Consider the following 16,345-nt stretch of genomic DNA (forward strand, 5'->3'; position numbering starts at 1 on the left):
ATTTTATGTACTGCTTTTAGGTATCACATTTCTGTAGTCTTCTTTAATCTAGAAAGATTCAACAGCCTTTGTCTTTTTATTCTTGACATCCTTGGAAGTATATAGGCAAAGTATTTTATAGAAAGATAGTCATTTGGGATTTATGTATTTCATGTTTAGGTTCAGATTATGCATTGTTGGTGTGGATACCACAGAAGTGTTGAGGTGTCATAACAGGGGCCAAATGATGTCTGTTTTTCCCTTCATTGGAGATCTCAACTTTGTTCACTTGGCCAAGATGATATCTTTCAGATTTTTCCACTGAAAGGTTACTTTTTAATTAAATTTTGAAAATAAAAACATTTCTTACGGGAGATACATTATTAGTGGGCATTCTCTTGTAAAGATTAGCTTCCACTTCTCCCTGATTTATTAATCAGTTTCTTCAACCATAAATATTCTATCAATATGGACTCACAATCCAGTTAAATAACATGTAGATTAACCGTTATTATTTCCAACTTTATTGAGGTGTATTTTACATGTCATAGAATTTACCCATTTCAGGCATACAATTTAATAATCTTCAGGAACTTTGAACAGTGTTGTAACCATCATCATAATTCAGTTTAGATCATTTTCACCCCCCAATTGGACTCCTTGTGCTTATGTACAGTTAAACCTCATTCTCACCTCAAATCTGGAGCAACCACTAACCTACTTTCTCTATATATACATTTGCCTATTCTGGATATTTTATAAAATTGAATTTTACAATCCATGGGGTTTTTAGACTGGCTTCTTTAACTTAGCATAATGTTTCCAAGGTTCATACATGTTGTAGCATGAGCCAGTTCTTCACTCCTTTGAATTTCCAAATAAAATTCTGTTGTATGGATATGCCATGATTTGTCTATTCATTTACCCATAGGAGGGCATTGCTTGTTTGCAGTTTGGGGTTATGAGTAATGCTGCTATGAACATTCATGTGCTAATTGAAAATACTTGTCTGTGTTGGTGGTCGGCATTCCTAGTTACCGTTTCATGTCTGTTTTTCTGCCTTTCCTGGCACTTTCCAGGCATGATTTCACCTTCACTTGAACTGCTTCATTCAGGACTCTGCAAATTCCCTGAAGTAGAAGGAAAAATGACCACATTCAAAGTGAGTAGGGCTTGCCTGTCTTGCTGCTAAAATTCCATCTTACTACTCATATTGTCACATTTTTATCTGTCTTGGGAAGACTCAAGGAGAACAACAAGCATTTGAGGGCATTTTGTTTGCCAGATGCTTCCTTTGTTGCTTTTGAGTTGACTTTCCATTCGGTTTTAGTTCTTGTTTTCTTACATAATTTCATTTCTGTAGTAAATAAAATAGTAGGAATGGATAATTCTTTCACTTCACTACTTCTCTGCTCACAAATTAGCTGTTTTTATCTTGTATTCTTCATCATGTACATTCATAACTATTTTTATTGATGACATACCTCTAATTTTAAATTGTGCTCATTTTATATAATATTATGTAATGTTCCATTTTTATATTGGTATCATAGTCCCAGTGAATTAAGGTACCTTCTTATTTTTAACTACCTCACACTCATAGACATTTAGGTGGTTTAGGAATTTTACTGTTTTAAGCAACACTGCCATGACAGCTTTCCTATATATAACCCCTTCCCACCAAAATTAATTCTGAAAACAAGATAGGATACTTTTGACATGTATTACATTGGCTGTTTTATAGATGATAGATTATTTCAACAGGGCCCAGCACATGAGGCTCTGACTGCTATTTCCCACAAATATTGTTGTTGGAGTTTTCCTACAAATATTGTTGTTGGAGTTTTCACACAGGAAGAGCTAGATTCTATGTTTGCCATGCCTCACTCATACCTTGTATGCATGTTATTTATTGGTCTCTTCTTATTCCTTTATGGAGTAAGCAGTTTTACCAAAGTAGTAGGTACTTTCATTTCAAATGTCCAGTGATACTGGAAGATTGGCCAGTCACTTGTGTTCTGTTACTATATTTACTCAGAGAAGCAGAATGCAGGTTTTGGTCTCATCTTCCTCTTAAACTCATAAAATATGAGAAATCTGCTCAGATTCACATAGGCAACCAAGGTCAGGAATGTTAGCCATTCTGCTCATTTATAATCAAATAAGTGAGAATGATATTAATACAATCAATTCTTATTCCTAATCATATTACCGAAACCATGGAAATATTTACAACCTGCTCTTAACCATCATAAGGAGAATAAGGGTACTTGTGTTCACTCAGAAGAGTGGGAAGTAGGTAAAAAATTTGGAAGAAAGTATGAAATTATGTAATCACAATTTTAAATGTGTTTATTTATTGACATTCTAATTTTCATTTGACATTATTTTAAATAATCAGGAGACTAAAGTCTATATAAAATTATTTTCTTTACAGGATTGATAATAAAAAATATTTAATATGAAGTATTCATTATTTAAATAAAAAGAGATCATTTTTGCCCTGGAATACTTTGCAGATATGAAATGAGATGAAATAAATAACAATAATGACAGTTATAATAAAAATAATAAAAATAGATAATATTTATTAAATACTTAGTCTTTGCCACACAGTTTTCCCAATGCTATATATATTTCCTTCTTTAATCCTTGAAAAAACGATACCAGGTGAAAATCATTATACAGGAAACTAATGCATGTAGGTGAGCTTGTCCAAAGCCACACATCTAGGAAGGGACAGAGCTTTGGGATGTGCTCTGAGGCATGATGGTTCCATATCATGACATTGAATGATGCAACTAATGTATGTAGTTTGTGCCTTGAGCGTATAGAGGATGCATTGCATAGCTGTCCCACACAGGTCACCATAAACTGGTTAGTTTGACAGATATTAAAGAAAAGTTACAACATCCACAGTTTGAGTATGAAAGGAAGACAATGGAAGAGAGGAAGACAATGGAAATTATCAGAGTTGGGACTAAACTTCTAAATGTTACTGAGGCAATTGGCAACACACTAAAACCTAAATACCTGTAGCCCAGGAGGCAGCATTTAGAGTCCTAGAGGGCTACTTACAAGTAGACTCAATGACTGCACAAAGTAAAAGTACAGGACTTCTTTTATATCATTGCACTTCTGATGGAGCTCATGAAAATCTGTGTGTGTCATTGTCAGGATATAAGCAGAATGAGTGGGAAATCTATATGTTGACCTACATCCCTCAAGATCTAGGACAACTTACCACACCTGTCCCCTTTGCCTACTTAGTGCCACCCTTCTTTGAATAATCATTGGTCATAAGATTTAGGTTTTGTATGTTGGCTATATTAGGAGGCAGTGACCTTCAAAGATGTGGCTGTGGTCTTCACTGAGGAGGAGCTGGGGCTGCTGGACCCTGCCCAGAGAAAGCTGTACCGAGATGTGATGCTAGAGAACTTCAGGAACCTGCTCTCAGTAGGTGAGGACAGGCACCCTCTGTAACAGAACGTTACGCCCCAGGAATGGCTTTGTATTCCAAGTTTGAGTATGCATTGGGAACCTAAATTTCCAGTAAATTTTCCGTAGATATTACCTACAATGGGTTGGAATTAAGCATGTCACTGTGTGTTCACAGGGAATCAACAATTCCACCAAGATACTTTCCATTTCTTAAGGAAGGAAAAGTTTTGGATGATGAAGACAACAAGCCAAAGAGAAGGGAATTCAGGTAAGAACCAAGTAACTGTGCATCCTTGTACATGACTCTTCCATCTGTTTTACTTCTGTCCATGCCTATTTCCATCACCCTGGTCTAAATTGCCAAACTGCTTTCATGAATTATTGCAACTGCCTTCCTTCTTTAAAGTTCCTTTGGGTTCATTATTCATGTTCATATTTTATTACTTTCATAATTTATCATACAAGATTTTAGACTAGGAAATTTACCAGAATTAGTAACAGGTTAAATGTGTGTATGTTATTAATTATTTAATTAGTCTTTTATTTCTACCAGGATTTTACATATGAGATGTGATGTGGTTCTAAATTGGTCTCTTGAAAACCAAAGACCATAGTGCACTTGGAAAACATGAACTTAATGTTTCCTGTATTCATTAAAGTTTAATGCCATGTCCTAAGTGTGAAATCTTGAAAACATTGAACAGGGCTTCACTTGCCCACATATATTAATTCTGTGTCTTTTTAGAAGGCAAGATCCAAATTGAGATGGAGACTGTTCCAGAAGCAGGACCACATGAAGAGTGGTCCTGTCAGCAAATATGGGAACAAATTGCAAGTGACCTAACCAGGTCTCAAAACTCCATAAGGAACAGCTCTCAGTTCTTCAAAGAAGGTGATGTCCCCTGCCAGATTGAGGCAGGACTATCTATAAGTCACGTGCAACAGAAACCTTACTGGTGTAATGAATGTAAACAGTCCTTCAGTGATGTTTCTGTCTTTGATCTTCATCAACAATCACACTCAGGAGAGAAATCTCATACATGTGGTGAGTGTGGAAAAAGCTTCTGTTACATCTCAGCCCTTCATATTCATCAGAGAGTCCATATGGGAGAAAAATGCTATAAGTGTGATGTATGTGGTAAGGAATTTAATCAGAGCTCACATCTGCAAACTCATCAGAGAGTCCATACAGGAGAGAAACCATTCAAATGTGGGCAGTGTGGGAAAGGCTTCCATAGTAGATCAGCACTTAATGTTCATTGCAAATTACACACAGGAGAGAAACCTTATAATTGTGAGGAATGTGGGAAAGCCTTCATTCACGATTCACAGCTTCAGGAACATCAGAGAATCCATACTGGGGAGAAGCCATTCAAATGTGATATATGTGGTAAGAGCTTCCGTGTTAGATCAAGACTTAATAGGCATTCCATGGTTCACACAGGAGAAAAACCATTCAGATGTGATGCATGTGGCAAGAACTTTCGTCAGAGATCAGCACTTAATAGTCATTCCATGGTCCACATAGGAGAGAAGCCATACAAATGTGAGCAATGTGGAAAAGGCTTCATTTGTAGGCGAGACTTTTGTAAGCATCGGATGGTCCACACAGGAGAGAAACCATATAATTGTAAAGAATGTGGGAAGACCTTCAGATGGTCGTCATGTCTTTTGAACCATCAGCGAGTCCACAGTGGACAAAAACCCTTCAAATGTGAAGAATGTGGGAAGGGATTTTATACAAATTCACAACGATCTTCCCATCAGAGATCCCACAATGGAGAAAAGCCATATAAGTGTGAGGAGTGTGGTAAGGACTATAAAAGGAGGTTGGATCTTGAGTTTCACCAGAGGGTCCACACGGGTGAGAGACCCTATAATTGTAAGGAATGTGGCAAGAGCTTTGGCTGGGCCTCCTGTCTTTTGAAACATCAGAGACTCCACAGTGGAGAAAAACCTTTCAAATGTGAAGAGTGTGGAAAGAGATTTACTCAGAGTTCACAACTTCATTCCCATCAGACATGCCATACTGGAGAAAAGCTATACAAATGTGAGCAGTGTGAGAAGGGGTACAACAGTAAATTTAATCTTGACATGCACCAGAGGGTCCACAGGGGAGAGCGACCCTATAATTGTAAGGAATGTGGAAAGAGCTTTGGCTGGGCTTCTTGTCTTTTGAAACATCAGAGACTCCACAGTGGAGAAAAGCCATTGAAATCTGGAGTGTGGGAAGAGATCTACTCAGAATTCACAGCTTCATTTACATCAGTAAGTCTATGTGGGAGAAAAGCCATATAAATGTGAGAAGTGTGGGAAGGGCTTTGGCTGGGCCTCAACTCATCTGACCCATCGATTCTCCACAGCAGAGAAAAACCATTCAAATATGAGAACTATGGGAAGAGCTTTGTACATAGATCATATCTTTTTTTTTTTTTTTTTGAGACAGAGGCTCACTCTTTCACCCAGGCCTGACTTCAGTGGTGCTATCTCAGCTCACTGCAAGCTCCGCCTCCCGGGTTCATGCCATTCTCCTGCCTCAGCCTCCCAAGTAGCTGGGACTACAGGTGCCCGCCACCACACCCGGCTAATTTTTTGTATTTTTAGTAGAGACGGGGTTTCACCGTGTTAGCCAGGATGGTCTCAATTTCCTGAGCTCGTGATCTGCCCGCCTTGGCCTCCCAAAGTGCTGGGATTACAGGCGTGAGCCACCGTGCCTGGCCATAGATCATATCTTAAAGACCAAGAAAAAAGTCCACAGTGGAGATAATCCATACAAATGTGAGGAGCGTGGGATGTACTACAACAGGCACTTGACTTGATATGCATCAGAGGGTCCATATGGCAGAGAAACCATGGAAGTTTGGGGAGATTGCCATGTGCTTCAGTTATGCCTCAAAGTCTTCAACTTCATCGGAGTGTTCACTTTCAAGAGAAACCTTAGTAATGTGATATCTGTGATAGTCTTCTCAACTACAAGCTCATCTGAGAGTTCACAATGGGAGAAGCATTAAAAATTTGATACATGTGGTAAGCACTTCAGTTTGAGTTCATATCTCATAACTTATTACAGAATCCATGCTGATGATACATTTCATACAGTCTCAGGAGGGAAAATATGTAAGTTAAAGTCAGAGTTTCAGCCATAGTTCAGCATACCCATGTGGTTTTAGAACCACTGTAGCACAGAACCTTTGTAAGTTGGGGCTTCATTCAGAAGTTTGGCAATTATAGTTATTCAAGAGACAGGCCTTAGAAAGAATAGGAGTTTGTTCAGGCATTTACAAATCTCTAATGATGGACATATTAAAATTGATGTCGGCTAGAATATAAGCTGCATGTATCTTTGCTGCAGAATCTTCACAACCTTAACACTGATTGGCACTTTGTATGTGTGTTTGGTACATGTAAGAGATGTAGAAAGAGCTTTGGCTGGGCTTCATATCTTTTGAAATATCAGAGATGTGATATTAAAGGATCAAAAGGAGAATACATATTTCAAAATTGTATCTAAAAGAGGAAACCTGGGATAGACCAAGATGGCCAATTAGAAGCAGCTGTGGTTCACGGTACTCATAGAGAGGAATGAAAATGACAGGTAAATTCAGCACCTTCAACTGAAATATCTAGGTTCTCTCATTGGGACTGACTAGGCAATCAATTCAACCCACAGAAAATGAAGAAAAGCAGGGTGGAGTTATGGCCCACCCGGTGTGGCATGGAGCCAAAGGAAACCTCACCCCCACCCAAGGGAAGCGGTGAGTGATTGTGCGACCCTGCCCAGGAAACCATGCTACTCAAGGATCTTTGCAACCCGCGGGTCAGGAGATCTCCTTGTAAGCCCATGCCACCAGGGCCTTGGGTTTGATACGCAGAGCTGTGTGGAGTTTTGGCAGAGCAGCCTCTTAGGCACACACGGAGACCCAGGAGGTTTACATGCTGTAGCCCCAGAATTCCTGGCAAGGTGGCAGATTCATCCTTATATTCCCCTAGGAAGGGGGCTGAATCCAGGGAGCCAGGCAGCAACATTCTGTGGGCCCCACTTCCATGGCACCTCACAAAACCCACTGGCTTGGAATTTCAACCAACCAACAGCAACAGGCTTCAGCCTGAAATAGGGAGCTCCTGTAGGGGAAGGCTGGCCACCATTTCTGCAGTTCAGTCTACTCAGTGTTCCAGCCTGCCGGCTCTGGAGAGACCAGGTTGTCTGGACCAGGAGAGGATCCCCCTTCCCAACACAGCACACCTGCTTTGCCAGATTGTCTGGACAGGGAGAGGATCCCCCTTCCCAACACAGCACACCTGCTTTGCCAGATCATGCCCAGACTGCAGCTTTTTTTTTTTTTTTTTTTTTTTTTGGAGATGGAGTCTCACTCTGTTGCTCAGACTGGAGTGCAGTGGCACGCTTTTGGCTCATGGCAACCTCCACCTCTTGGGTTCAAGCAATTCTCCTGCCTCAGCCTCCCAAGTAGCTGGGATTACAGGCAGGTACCACCACACCTGGCTAATTTTTGTATTTTTCATAGAGACAGGGTTTCACTGTGTTGGCCCGGCTGGTCTTGAACTCCTGACCGCAGGTGATCCGCCTGCCTCAGCCTTCCAGAGTGCTGGGATTACAGGCATGAGCCACTGCACCTGGCCCAGACTGCTGCTTTAAGTAGGACCCTGATCCATTCCTCCCCACTGTGTGGGGCCTCCCTGTAGGGGGCCTTCAGTCACTCCAGCCATGCTTATACTGACGGAAATCTAATCTCTACCTCGGATGGAGCTCCCAGGGGAGTGGCAACCACTGTCTCTATGGTTCGGTTGACAAAGCTGTTCCAGCCTGCTGGCTTTGGAGAGTCTGGGCAATCTGGATGAGGAATGGTCCTCCCCCAGCGCAGCACACCTGCTGTACCAAAAGCAGCCGGACTGCTTCTGTAAGTAGGTCCCTGATCCTGTTCCTCCTGACTCAGTGAGAGCTCCCAACAGGAGTCTCTAGACACCTCCTACAGGAGTCTTCAGGCCAGAAACTGGTCAGTATCCCCCTGGGACAGAGCTTCCAAAGGAAGAAGGCTGCCACCTTTGCTGTTTTGCAGCTTTCACTGGTGACACCTCCAGGTACAGGAAAAACGGAGGCAACTAGGGTCTCGAGCAGACCCCAGCAAACTGTGGTAGCCCTACAGTTGCTAACAGTCAGTGGCTTGACTGTTAAAGGAAAAACAGGCAGAAAACAACAAGAACATCAACAAAAAATAAAACCCCATTCAAGGGTCAGCAACCTCAAGATTGAAGGTAGATAAGCCCACAAATATGATAAAAAGTCAACACAAAAAAATGCTGAAAACTCAAAAAGCCAGAGTGCCTCTTCTCCAAATGACTACAGCACCTCTCCAGCAAGGGTACAGAACTGGGCTGAGGCTGAGATGGCTGAATTGACAGAAGTAGGCCTCAGAAAGTGGGTAATAATGAACTTTGCTGAGCTAAAGGAGCATGGCATAACCCAATGCAAAGAAGCTAAGAATCATGGTAAAACAATACAGGAGCTGATGACCAGAATAGCCAGTTTAGAGAGGAACATAACTGACTTGATGGAGCTGAAAAACACAACACAAGAACTTAACAATGCAATCACAAGTATCAATTGTAGAATAGACCAAGAGGAGGAAAGAGACTCAGAGCTTGAAGACTATCTTTCTGACATAAGACAGGCAAAGAAGAACAGAGAAAGAATGAAGAGTAATGAACAAAACCTCCGAAAAAAAATATGGAGTTATGTAAAAAGACTGAACCTATGACTGATTGCAGAACCTGAAACAGATGGGGAGAATGGAAACAAATTGGAAACATACTTTAGGATGTTATCCAGGAGAACTTTCCAAACCCAGCATGACAGGCCAACATTCAAATTCAGGAAATGCAGAGAACCCCAGTACTCTGAGAAGTACTCAGAGAACCCCAGTACTCCATGAGAAGATCAACCCCAAGACACATAATCATCAGATTCTCCAAGGTCAAAATTAAAAAATGTAAAGGGCAGTCAGAGAGAATGAAAGGTCAGGTCACCTACAAAGGGAAGCCCTTCAGACTAATAGCAGACATCTCAGTGGAAACCCTACAAGCCAGAAGATATTGGGGGTCAATATTCAGCATTCTTAAAGAATTCTTTGCCAGAATTTAATATCTGGCCAAAGTAAGCTTTATGTGCAAAGAAATAAGATCCTTTTCAGACAAGCAAATGCTGAGAGAATTCATCACCACCAGGCCTTCCTTGCAAGAGTTCCTGAAGTAAGCACTAAATATAGAAAGAAAAAAACCATTACCAGCCACTACAAAAACACACTGAAGTACATAGACCAATGACACTATAAAGCAACCACATAAACAAGTCTGCAAAATAACCAGCTAGCATCATGATGGCAGGATCAAATTCACACATAACAATACTAATATCAAATGTAAATAGGCTAAATGCCCCAACTGAAAGACACAGAAGTGCAAGCTGGATAAAGAGCCAAGACTGATTGATACGCCGTCTTTAAGAGACCCATCACACGTGCAAAGACACACATAGGCTCAAAATAAAGGGATGGAGGGAAATTTACCAAGAAAATGGAAATCAGAAAAAAGCAGGAGTCACAATCCTAGTTTTTGACAAAACAGACTTTAAACCAACAAAGATTAAAAAAAAAAAAAAAAAGACAAAGCAAGGCATTACATAATGGCAAAGAGTTCAACAAGAAGAGCTAACTATTCTAAACATATATATGCACCCAATAGCGAGGACCCAGATTCATAAAGTAAGTTCTTAGAGACCTACAAAGAGACTTAGACTCCCACACAGTAATAGTGGGAGACTTTAACACTCCATTGACAATATTAGATCATTGAGATAAAAAATTAACAAAGATATTGAGGACCTTAACTCAGCTCTGGATTAAGCAGACCTGATAGATATCTGCAGAACTCTCCACTCCAAAACAACAGAATATACATTTTTCTTATCGCCACATGACACTTAAAAATTGATCATAATCGGAAGTAAACACTCCTCAGCAAATGCAAAAGAACTGAAATAATAACAGTCTCTCAGACCATAGCACAATCAAATTGAACTCAAGATTAAGAAATTCACCCAAAAAATTAAAATAAAAATTAAATTAACTCAGAACCACACAACTATGTGGAAATTGAATAACCTGCTTGTGAATGACTCCTGGGTAAATACTGAAATTAAGGCATAAATCAAGAAATTATTTGAAACTAATAAGAATAAAGACACAATGTACCAGAATCTCTGGGATGCAGCGAAAGAAGTGTTAAGACGGAAATTAATAGCACTAAATGCCCACATCAAAAAGCTAGAAAGATCTCAAGTTAACAACATCACAACTAAAATAGAGAACCAAAAACAAACCCCAAAGCTAGCAGAATACAGGAAATAAGATCAGAGCAGAACTCAAGGAGACAGAGACACAAAAAATCTTTCAAAAATTAACAAATCCAGGAGCTGGTTTTTTGAAAAAAACTAAAAGACTGCTAGCTAGACTAATAAAGAAGAAAAGAGAGAAGAATCCAACACAATCAGAAATGATAAAAGGGATATCACCACTGACCCCACAGAAATACAAGCAACCATCAGAGAATATTATAAACACTTATCTGCACATAAACTAGAAAATCTAGAAAAAAAAGAATAAATTTCTGGAAACATACACCCTCCCAAGGCTGAACCTGGAAGAAATTGAATCCCTGAATAGACCAATAACGACTTCTGAAATTGAGGCAGTAATAGTCTACCAAAAAAAAAAAAAAAAGAAAAAAGCCCAGGACCAGACAAATTTACAGCTGAATTCTACCAGGGATACAAAAAAGAGCTGGTACCATTTCTACTGAAACTATTCCAAACAATTGAAAAGAAGGGATTCCTCCTTAACTGTTTTTATGAAGCCAGCATCATCCTGCTACCAAAACCTGGCAGAGATAAAACAAAAAAAAGAAAACTTCAGGCCAATATCCCTGATGACTATCAATGCAAAAATCCTCAATAAAATACTGGCGAACTGAATCCAGCAGCACATCAAAAAGCTTATCCACCACAATCAAGTTGGCTTCATCCCCAGGATGCAAGGTTGGTTCAACATATGCAAATCAATAAATGTGATCACATAATGAGAACCAAAGACAAAAATCACATGATTATCTCAATAGATGCAGAAAAGGCCTTTGATAAAATTCAACATCCCTTCATGCTAAAAGCTCTCTATAAACTAGGTACTGAAGGAACATACCTCAAAATAATAAGAGCCATAGATTACAAACCCACAGCCAATATCATACTGAATGGGCAAAAGTTGTAATCATTCCCCTTGAAAACTGGTACAAGACAAGGACCACCCCCCCGCCCTTTCCCCACTCCTATTCAACACAGTAATGGAAGTTCTGGCCAGTCAAGTCAGACAAGTGAAAGAAATAAAGCATATTCAAATAGAAAGAGAGGAAGTCACAGTATCTTTGTTTGCAGATGACATGATCCTATATCTAGAAAACCCCATCATCTCAGCCCAAAAGCTTTTTAAGCTGATAAGCAGCTTCAGCAAAGTCTCAGGATACAAAATCAATGTGCAAAATCGCTAGCATTCCTATAAACCAACAACAGGCAAGCAGAGAGCCGAATCATGAATGAACTCCCATTCACAATTGCTACAAAAACAATAAGTTATCTAGGAATACAGCTAACAAGGGAAGCGAAGGACCCCTTCAAGGAGAGCTACAAACCACTGCTCAAAGAAATCAGAGTGGACACAAATGGAAAAACATTTCATGCTCATGGATAGGAAGAATCAATATTGTGAAATGGCCATACTGCCCAAAGTAATTTATAGATTCAATGCTATTGCCATTAAACTACCGTTGACATTCTTCACAGAATTAGAAAAAAAAAACCTATTTTAAAATTCATACGGAACCAAAGAATAGCCCAAATAGCCAAGACAATTCTAAGCAAAAAAGAACAAAGCTGGAGGCATCATGCAACCCAACTTCAAACTATACTCCAAGGCTACGGTAACCAAAACAGCATAGTACTGGAACAAAAACAGACACATAGACAAATGAAACAGAATAGAGAACTCAGAAATAAGACCACACACCTACAACCATCTGATATTCAACAAACCTGACAAAAACAAGCAATGGGGAAATGATTCCCTATATAATAAATGGTGCTGGGAGAACTGGCTAGCCATGCACAGAAAATTGAAACTGGACCCCTTCCTTACACATTATACAAAAATTAAGATGGATTAAAAACGTACAAAACCCAAAACTATAAAAACTCCAGAAGAAAATCTAGGCGATACCATCCAGGACATAGGGACAGGCAAAGATTTCATGATGAAAACACCAAAAGCAATTGCAACAAAAGCAAAATTTGACAAATGAGATCTAATTAAACTAAAGAGCCTCTGCACACCAAAAGAAACTATTATCAGGGTGAACAGACAACCTACAGAATGGGAGAAAATCTTTGCAATCTGTCCATCTGACAAAGGTCTAATATCCAGAGCCTACAAGGAACTTAAACAAATTTATGAGAAAAAAAACATTAAAAAGTGGGCAAAAGACATCAACAGACACCTCTCAAAAGAAGACATACATGTGGCTGACAAACATGAAAAAAAAGCTCAACATCACTATCATTAGATAAATGCAAATCAAAACCACAGTGAGATACTGTCTCACATCAGTCAAAATGGCAAGTATAAAAAAGTCAAAAAGAAGCCATTTGCAGCAGCTCAAAGTGCTGTAATCCCAAACCTTTGGGAGGCTGAGGTGCGTGGATCACTTTAGGTCAGGAGTTGGAGACCAGCCTGGCCAACGTGGCGAAACGAACCCGTCTCTACTAAAAATACAAAAATTAGCTGGATGTGGTGGTGCATGCCTATAATCCCAGCTACTTGGGAGACTGAGGCATGAGAATTGGTTGAACTCAGGAGGCAGAGGTTGCAGTGAGTCAAGGTCATGCCACTGAACTTCAGCCTGGGCAACAGTGAAACTGTGTCTCAAAAAAAAAAAAAAGTCAAAAAGCAACAGTTGTAGGTGAAGTTGGGGAGAAAAAGGAATGCTTTTACATTGTTAGTGGGAGTATAAATTAGTTGAACCATTGTGGAAGACAGTGTGGCAATTCCTCAAAGATTTAAAGGCAGAAATACCATTTCACCCAGCAATCCCATTACTGTAATATATACCCCTAAATTAGAAATCATTCTATTAGAAAGATACATGCACTTGTATGTTCACTGCAGCACTATTCAAAATAACAAAGACATGAACTCAACCCAAATGCCCATCAATGATAGACTGGATAAAGAAAATGTCATACATATAGACCATGGAATACTATGCAAACATAAAAAGAAATGAGATCATCCAGGACATGGATGGAGCTAGAAGCCGTTATCCTAAGCAAACTAACACAGGAACAGAAAACCAAACACTGCATGTTCTCACTTATAAGTGGGAGCTGAATGATGAGAACATATGGACACATGGTGGGAAACAACACACACTGGGGCCTCTTGGAGGGATGGAGGGAGGGAGAGCATCGGGCAGAATAGCTAATGGATGCTGTGCTTAATACCTAGGTGATAGATTGATCTGTGCAGCAAACCACCATGGCTCACATTTACCTACGTAACAAACCTGCACATCCTGCACATGTACCCCTGAACTTAAAATAAAAGTTGAAGAAAAAAATAAGTCATAGTATTAAAAAGGAGAAACCTTGCAAGAAATAATTTATGGAAACATGAGTTGAAATGCAGGGTGCACTCAGCACTGCAGTCTAGACCTTTATTTTGATTATTATCTTATTCCACTTGGCTCCTGGCTTCCCCTCATCCTCTGTTCTCAAGTCGGATTCTTATTATTTGGGACTCTGTCTAGTGTTCCCTTGATTGTATACAGTATAAATTTAACAATCATTTGTCATTTTTCTCACAATACAAGGTGAAAAGATTTTGTAATAACAAACCACTGCATATTGTACAATTAAGTTTTTTCAACCGTTTTAAGGCAGGATTCACAGTAAACACTTTTGTCTTTTAAAAAATTATTTTTAAGGAATAGAGACAGTCTCACCATGTTGTTTGGCTGGTCTTGAACTTCTAGGCTCAGGCAATCCTCCTTACCTTAGCCTCCCAAAGTGCTGGAATTATAGGGATGAGCCACCACACCCAGCCCACAGTAACATTTCTAATGTGGCAGATGTAGTTACATTGACAAAAATTTTTCTAGTAAAGGCCAGGTGGGGTGGCTCACTCCTGTAATCCCAGCGCTTTGGGAGGCTGAGGCAGGTGGATCACTTGAGGCCATGGGTTCGAGATCAGCCTGGTCAACATGGCGAAACCCCATCTCTACTAAAAATACAAAAATTAGCTGGTGTGGTGGTGTGTGCCTGTAATCCCAGCTACCTGAGAGGCTGAGGCATGAGAATCGCTTGAGCCTGGGAGGCAGAGATTGCAGTGAGCTGAGATTGTGCCACTGTACTCCAGCCTGGGCAACAGAGCAAGACTTCATCTAAAAAAAATTCCTAATAAGTTTTGAATTGATCATGATTTGTGATTCTACGTTTCTGTGCAGGCTTTAATATGATTGCCTTCTAATTGCTGTAGTATTTATTTTATCAGACTTCTCAGGTAGAAGCTTTGCCAAATTTGAAGGAAAATTTTTGGCAACCTCAGTATTTCTTCCCATCTCTATGAACTACCAAGAAAATTTGTTGGAGTTTAGTAATTTCATCATGCATATTCATTATTGGAGCAGGAGTAACCTTTACATACTCTTCTTTATTGTTGGCCATAAGAATATGTTTTTTGGAAAGTGGTATATGGCAGTATGTATAAGGTACAACTGTTCGACCTGGAAATCAGGATAGAAAATTACAACATTAAAACTCTGAAAATTAGTAGATTACATGGATGATGTCACTTCATTTTCAAATGGAAAGAACAAGTGTTCAACCACAGGAATTTGTATAAAGTGCATTTATTCGTATAAAAACACAAAGGCAGTAAAATGATGACATAGATGTACAATAAAAAGAGAAGAGCATAATGTATGCCTTAGGAATTCTACTGTAGCCTTCATAACAAACTAAGTGTCTTTGCGTTTCTGGGTTTATTTGGTTATTTTTAGTGTGTGCATACATCATTTGTGAATGAATATTCTGACATTTTCCCTGGCAATGAGTATTTTCTGGAATTTTTCATTTTATAATTTTATGCATTTTAAATTTCTCATTGAACACCAATTTTACCAAAGCAGTTATGTGATGAAAAATTTGAAAAATTATTAATATTAATCACTTACCTATAAGGACTCTGAATAAGATTGCTCTCTACATTGTCATATGACAGTTCAAAATTAAGGAATAGGGATGTGGAAGTCATATTTCAAAATAAAAAAATGTATCTGGTCAACTGGATATACAGATTAATGAGTGGTCAACTGCTTTCGTAACTCATGTGTGTGATTCTGCTTTAGGCATAAGTCAGGAAGCAAGCAAATCCTAATAATAGAAATAATGTGGGTATATATAGTTGTGGAGGTTAAAAAAACAGATTCTTTGAAGAACAAATGTGCATGATCAGGGAACTTAACATGACAGCAGCAGTCTCTTACTGTGTGGAACCAGCTCGGACAAGGAGCTGATTTGGGTGCCAATTCATAGTTATACACCATGGTGTAACTTAACTGTGTTAGGTTAAAAGGCATTCTTCAAAGTGTCTAGTTGAGATACATAAGCTTTTCATAATTAATTTTCTAAATAATATATTTTAATGATGCTATATTCATGCTGTGCCAGTTTGGATAGTAGATTGGAGGTCCCTAAGACCACCTCTGGTTTCTGTGATTTACTAAAATAACTGAGAGTATAGTTATACTT

The 16,345-nt window shown here is 39.2% G+C and overlaps 2 protein-coding genes across 7 annotated transcripts in view; both read left to right on the top strand.

The window, feature by feature from the left end:
- The window catches only part of ZNF221 (zinc finger protein 221), an 83,396-nt gene extending 68,024 nt beyond the window's left edge, over nt 1-15,372 (top strand). For all 6 annotated transcript variants that reach the window (XM_054540626.2, XM_054540625.2, XM_054540627.2 and 3 more), the window contains 4 exons: nt 1,059-1,141; nt 3,313-3,439; nt 3,596-3,688; nt 4,166-15,372. In XM_054540626.2, coding sequence (XP_054396601.1) covers nt 1,059-1,141; nt 3,313-3,439; nt 3,596-3,688; nt 4,166-5,718 — 1,856 coding nt within the window. In that variant the 3' untranslated portion in view covers nt 5,719-15,372. The remainder of the gene's footprint in view (nt 1-1,058; nt 1,142-3,312; nt 3,440-3,595; nt 3,689-4,165) is intronic.
- ZNF155 (zinc finger protein 155) overlaps nt 3,602-16,345 on the top strand; it is a 32,852-nt gene continuing 20,108 nt past the window's right edge. Inside the window, exon 1 of the mRNA XM_063719550.1 lies at nt 3,602-3,688. The gene's annotated coding sequence lies outside the window, so the exon portion shown is untranslated. The remainder of the gene's footprint in view (nt 3,689-16,345) is intronic.

This window comes from Pongo abelii, chromosome 20 (assembly GCF_028885655.2).
Source record: "Pongo abelii isolate AG06213 chromosome 20, NHGRI_mPonAbe1-v2.0_pri, whole genome shotgun sequence".
Classification (NCBI taxonomy): Eukaryota; Metazoa; Chordata; class Mammalia; order Primates; family Hominidae; genus Pongo; species Pongo abelii.